General features: G+C 38.7%; 1 protein-coding gene across 2 annotated transcripts in view; it reads right to left on the bottom strand.

The window, feature by feature from the left end:
• Positions 1–2,652: 2,652 nt before the first annotated feature.
• CREB1 (cAMP responsive element binding protein 1) overlaps positions 2,653–6,144 on the bottom strand; it is a 101,895-nt gene continuing 98,403 nt past the window's right edge. For both annotated transcript variants that reach the window (XM_075829878.1, XM_075829879.1), the window contains one exon: positions 2,653–3,996. In XM_075829878.1, the coding sequence (XP_075685993.1) occupies positions 3,852–3,996 (145 nt within the window). In that variant the 3' untranslated portion in view covers positions 2,653–3,851. The remainder of the gene's footprint in view (positions 3,997–6,144) is intronic.

Here is a 6,144-nt window from a genome sequence, read left to right as displayed (position 1 = left end):
CGTTTTTATTTTTAAAAAACGAGCATTTTTGGCCAAGTTATGACCATTTTTGTAGTTATGCAAATGAGGCATGCAAAAGTCCAAGTGGGTGTGTTTAAAAGTAAAAGTCCAAGTGGGCGTGTATTATGTGCGTACATCGGGGCGTTTTTAATACTTTTACTAGCTGGGCGTTCTGATGAGAAGTATCATCCACTTCTCTTCAGAACGCCCAGCTTCTGCCAGATCACGCTGTGACGTCTCACTCACAGGTCCTGCATCGTGTCAGACGAGCGAGGACACATCGGCACCAGAGGCTACAGTTGATTCTGCAGCAGCATCAGCGTTTGCAGGTAAGTAGCTACATCGACTTACCTGCTAACGCCGATAATAAAAATGCTGCTGCAGAATCAACTGAAACCTCTGGTGCCGATGTGTCCTCGCTCGTCTGACACGATGCAGGACCTGTGAGTGACATCACAGCGTGATCTGGCAGAAGCTGGGCGTTCTGAAGAGAAGTGGATGATACTTCTCATCAGAACGCCCAGCTAGTAAAAGTATTAAAAACGCCCCGATGTACGCACATAATACACGCCCACTTGGACTTTTACTTTTAAACACACCCACTTGGACTTTTGCAAGCCTCATTTGCAGAACTACAAAAATGGTCATAACTTGGTCAAAAATGCTCGTTTTAAAAAAAATAAAAACGTTACTGTAATCTACATTGCAGCGCCTATCTGCTGCAATAGCAGATAGGGGTTGCAAAATCTGGTGACAGAGCCTCTTTAAAGAAGCTCTGTCACCAGATTATAAGTGCCCTATCTCCTACATAATGTGATCGGCGCTGTAATGTAGATGATAAGTGTTTTTTCTTTACGGCGTTCACTGTGCAGGACAAAGAATATATTTTTATAGCTCAGGTCGCGGAGATACCAAATATGTATGGTTTTATTATTTTTTTTCAATAATAAATTACTTGATAAGGGAAAAGGGCGATAGTGTTTTATGTTATTACTTGAAACTTTAATTTATTTTTACACTTTTCTTTAGTCCCACTAGGGGACATGAAGGTCCAACTGTTTGATTGATGTTCTAATACATTGCACTACCTATGTAGTGCAATGTATTACAACTGTCAGTTGTTCACTGATAGCAAGCCGATCAGGCTGCGGCCGGGGCCTAATCGGCTTCCGTAATGGCAGACAGGAGGCTATTGTTAGGCCTCCTGTTGCCATAGTAGCAGTTGGCAGCCTTGCCATCGCATGGCAGGCTGCCGATTTTCTACAAACCACTAAGCAGTAGCCATCGCTTTCGATCGCCGTATCCAAGGGGTTAATGGCAGGAACGGAGCTAGCTCCGGCTCCTGCCATTACAGCGGGGAGTCCGCTGTTACAGCAGACACCCTCTGTTGATGACGCCGGCTCAGCTCCTGAGCCGGAAACTGAGTCGGCGCCATCTTGCCGATTGTACCAGAAGCCTTTTAGGCCCCGCCGGCGAGCAGGGCATAGGAGGCTTTCGTTGCTGGCTGACCGCGAGGTCAGTATTAGGCCTCCGGTTGCCATTGCAGCCACCGGCAACCCAGCAATCACGTTGCTGGGGTGTTGGTGGCTAAAAACTACTTACATGCTGTGATCTCTATTGAACGCAGCATCTGAGGGGTTAATCGGCCGGATCGGATGCTAGCGCTGGTCCTGGCCGTTACCTCAGGGTGCAAGCTGTAACATACAACTGGCACCCGGCGTTGATGGTCCGGGCTCAGCTCTGGAGCCCACACTAGCACCGCAACGTAATGGTGCTACACTTTGTGGGAAGCCCTGCCCGACAGCATTGTGTATATATATATATATATATATATATATATATATATATATATATATATATATATATATATATATATATATATATATGTCGGGAAGGGGTTAAACCATTTTATAAATATATAGTAATAAAAGGGAAACCCTGTACCTATGAAAATGAGCGAGAGTAAGGGCTTGGTCTCCCAGGCACACAGATTAAGTACAGGAGCATCCGCTGCAAAGCTTATAATAGGAGCCACAGTGTGAGTCTCCCGTAACAAATTCAGGAGACTAGAAGATACATTGCGGATTCTGTCTCATTTTAGTGGATAAAAAAAAAAGGACATAAGCAGGCCTATCCTAAAAATAAGGTGCATGTGGCCACAGATAGTCCTGAAACATATAAATCTATTATTGAATGTACTTTACTCAGATGTTTCCCAAGGTGCTCCCTTTAAAAAAAAAATATTCCACAAATCCAGGTAGATTAAAGTTGCTAATTGTAAGGTTATCTGAATCTAGTTAATCTGATCCACACTTCTTTTCATGTAAAGCATTTCATGTTTGCACGTGAAAAAAAGGCAGCTGTTTTAGAAAGGCTGAATAATATTTGCCCACTTACTGTTGCTGAATAAAAATCTGTTCTGCACCAGCTTCCAGTTTTGTAGACAGCCCTTAACAGTTTCTAGAAAAATTACCTTGTAAGTTTTAATACCATAAGTAAGAACTTGCAAATCTGAACAAGTCTAACATTTCTAAGATTACAAATGTATGAATTTTCAGAAATTCAATTTATATAGTAATATATGTGTGTAAAAAGTTAAACTATAGGGTATATACAATAACACATAAGCACAAAAATCATGGACAAACAAAGTAAAAAAAAATAAAAAGTTCTGATGCAAACAATACATCATACGTTTTAAAATACAAAATGTATTTCAAATAGTACATGATAACTCTACTCAACATAAAATATTTTACAAGACCAACAAATCCCAAAACACAAAGTAAGCTTGTTTTTAAATGTTGCAGTGAGCAGAGGCTAACAGTAAACCAATGACCAATGGGGACATGCCCTTTTTTTTTTAAATATCTGGGCACCGGCAAGGAACAAAAAAATAAAAACTAAAAAAAAAAACTAAAAAATGTATAAATATAAATGTGGAGTCAAATATCCCACAATAGGTTGCTGGTGATAGGGATTTGAGTTTAGAGAGGTACAGTACATAAAGAAATGATTGCAGTTTTAAAATTGCCCATAGAGTGTCGCTGTTCCATGAATTAGACATTCTGATTTCTTCATAGAAAAGTGGGTATACGAGTGTTGAAATTAAGAATGATCGTCTTTACATTTCCTTGTGCACTGAGGAGTGCTTCTTTAACGTCCTCCTTTAACCTCAGTCCATTAAAACATATCAAATGTACCTCAGTGTGCTTAGAACAGACCTTTCATTAAAGTTTTGCACAATTGCTTATTGTCGTTTAAAACACATCAATAACTGATCAATCTTCTTATCTATGCTCGGGCCAGGCATAGTGGAGTAAAGTAGATGGGCAAAGCACGGCAGTGTCTGTAATCAGCTCCAATAATACAGTATATAATTGTACAAAGAGCCACATCAGTAAAAGATGCCTGGATGCATTATATATATATATATATATATATATATATACATACACACATATATATATATTATATTATATACACCCAACCTTCCCTGTACTAACAATATGGAGCAAACACAGGAAGGGCAAAGCAGAATTGCGAATAAACACATTATGATTAAAAAAAATAATAAAATAATTTCTTCTTGATCTTGAGAGATGTTATTTACGGACTTGGTTTTGGAGGCAGGAGCTAGGAGCATTCACAGTTTAATGCAAAAAAAGCACAGATGAATGAAATCCTGTAGTTGCTGTCAGGCAGTTTTGCGCAGAAGGGGAATATAAAAAATGAAATTAATAAAAAACAAAACTAAAAAAAACACAAAAAAAACCCACAGTTCATCTGGTTACATGTAACCAGTCTCTTTCCTCATTAGGGGTTCATAAACCTAAGTAAATCTGCCCATTTTAGTCAGATTTGTGGCAATAGAGGTCCTTAAGTGCCTTCAGTTCTTCGATTAATGTCTTGTTTTGATTTTCGAGGACAGCTACTCTGTTCTCTAAGCATTTTACATATTCTTTCTTTTTCCGGCGACACTCCCGAGCTGCTTCCCTGTAAGTACAAAAGCAAATTCTGGTCACTTGAAAAGCAAACAGTGCTACAACAAATCATCAATAAAAAAAAAGGGGGCTTTTGAAAAAATAAAAAAATAGGTTAAAGGCTATGTAAAGCTTTGAAAATGTATTTTCTTTTTTTAAATAAAACAATGTATCATGGTGTTTTAATCAACTTTTGAATTGGTTTTAATAAAATAAAAAAAACAACAAGTTTATTATCTATGATACATAGAAGCTATATCATGCGCTCAAACTCGAATCCGTCAGGCTTCGGTGACAATGGGTCCTGCGTATCTAAGAAGCGCAGGATCAAGCGGCCATGGGTCACATCTAAGTTCATAATTTCAGAGACATGCATGACTCGCTGCCACCAAATCAGTCAGTCCCGCTGACCTGATCGATTCGGGTTTGAACACAAAATGCAGCTTTTATGTATCCAGGATACAGAGAAGCTGTATCTTAAAAAATAAAAGTTGTTTTTTTTTTTAAATTAAAAAAAGAAATAAAAATTAAAAAGTTTATTAAAACACCATGATACATTGTTTTATTAAATAAAAAAAATTTAATAAAAAAGTCTTCAAAAGGCTTACATAGCCTTTAAGTTTGTTTTTTTGTTTTAACTGAAGCATTAGCTGTAAACCCTTCTGGTCAGAAAATGTCAGCATTTCCATAAGTTGCTGAACAGATGCAATGCTCAGGGTATGTATGTATTCTATATGTATCCATGGCTCTATCTATAACCCCTTAACGACCAGGCTTGGCCTTAATGACCAGGCAATTCTTTTCAGTTTTTTCATTGTCACATTCCAAGAGTCATAACTTTTCTATTTTTCCGTCGGCATAGCCGTATAAGAGCTTGTTTTATGCGGACCGAGTTGAATTTTCCAATGGCACATAAAATATATACCGAAAAAGAGAAAAGATGCAAACTGCAACTATAGGGTATCAGACAATAGGAAAAATCTATTGACAAATATTAAATACATATAAAAATGGTCCACAGGCACACCAAAAAAAAAAAAAAAAAAAAAAAAAAAAAAAGGACAGCCTAATCCGAATGCTCTAGTAAAGGACAGAGTGTGACTACAATACTGAGTTGCAATTTGCATCTTTTCTCTTTTTTGGTATATATTTTGGCATAATGCAGGAATATATGTTCGTTATTTGATCACCTCCTAAATAAACTATCCATATATACTATTTGATATTACATGGTGTGTGATCACGACTATATTTTTTTCGGTGGCACATAAGCGATATTGATTACGTTTTCTTAGGCCCCATGCACACGTCCGTGAAAAAACTCAGTAATTGCGGACCGCAATATGGTCTGCAATTACGGACCCGCCCGGTTCTATTGGCCGCAGACACCTTTCCGTAGCGCTACGGAAAGGTGTCCGTGCCTGAAAATATGGAGCATGTCCTACTGTTTGGATTTTGCGGGCCGTGCTCCCATACTTTGTATAGGAGCACGGCACAAAAATGCGGCGCGCAGCCCGCGGACGGCCATGCCCGCAATGGTGGGCTGTGATTACAGGCATGGTTGTGTGCATGAGGCATTAGGGAGGGATTTGGAAAATAAACCACAGCTATTCCAGATTTTTTTTTTCGAGTTTTACATTTACGTCGTTCACTATGCAGCGTAGACAACATGTTATATTTATTCTATGGGTCGGTGGGCTGCCACAGCAGTAGTAGTGTGTGTGTATTTCCCACTCTTTTGGTTTCGTTCTTCTAAGGTTATGTGAATACAAACTCAAACTTTTGAAAATATGGAGCTGTTTTCAAGGGAAAACAGCTCCTGATTTTCAGGCGTTTTAATCATACTCGCAATTTTTTTACGGCCTTTTTTCTAAAACCGTCTGCGTAAAAAATGGCAGTTTTTCCCATTGAAATCAATGGGCAGATGTTTGGAGGCGTTCTGCTTCCGATTTTTCAAGTTTATGGCCCGAAAAAAGGCTGAAAACATTACGTGTGCACATACCCTAAAAGTTCTGATTCTCACATGTATACACCTCCCCTACAAATATGTAACATTGGCAGAGGAATAACGCAAATAAACACGTTTGGCCCTCTATCTGGAAACAACGTAGCTCACCGTGCTACTCTATTTCCGTAATTCCCATTAATTTCTATGGACGTT

Source organism: Rhinoderma darwinii, chromosome 6, assembly GCF_050947455.1.
Source record: "Rhinoderma darwinii isolate aRhiDar2 chromosome 6, aRhiDar2.hap1, whole genome shotgun sequence".
NCBI classification, from domain to species: domain Eukaryota; kingdom Metazoa; phylum Chordata; class Amphibia; order Anura; family Rhinodermatidae; genus Rhinoderma; species Rhinoderma darwinii.
This window is presented reverse-complemented; position numbering and strand designations above follow the sequence as displayed.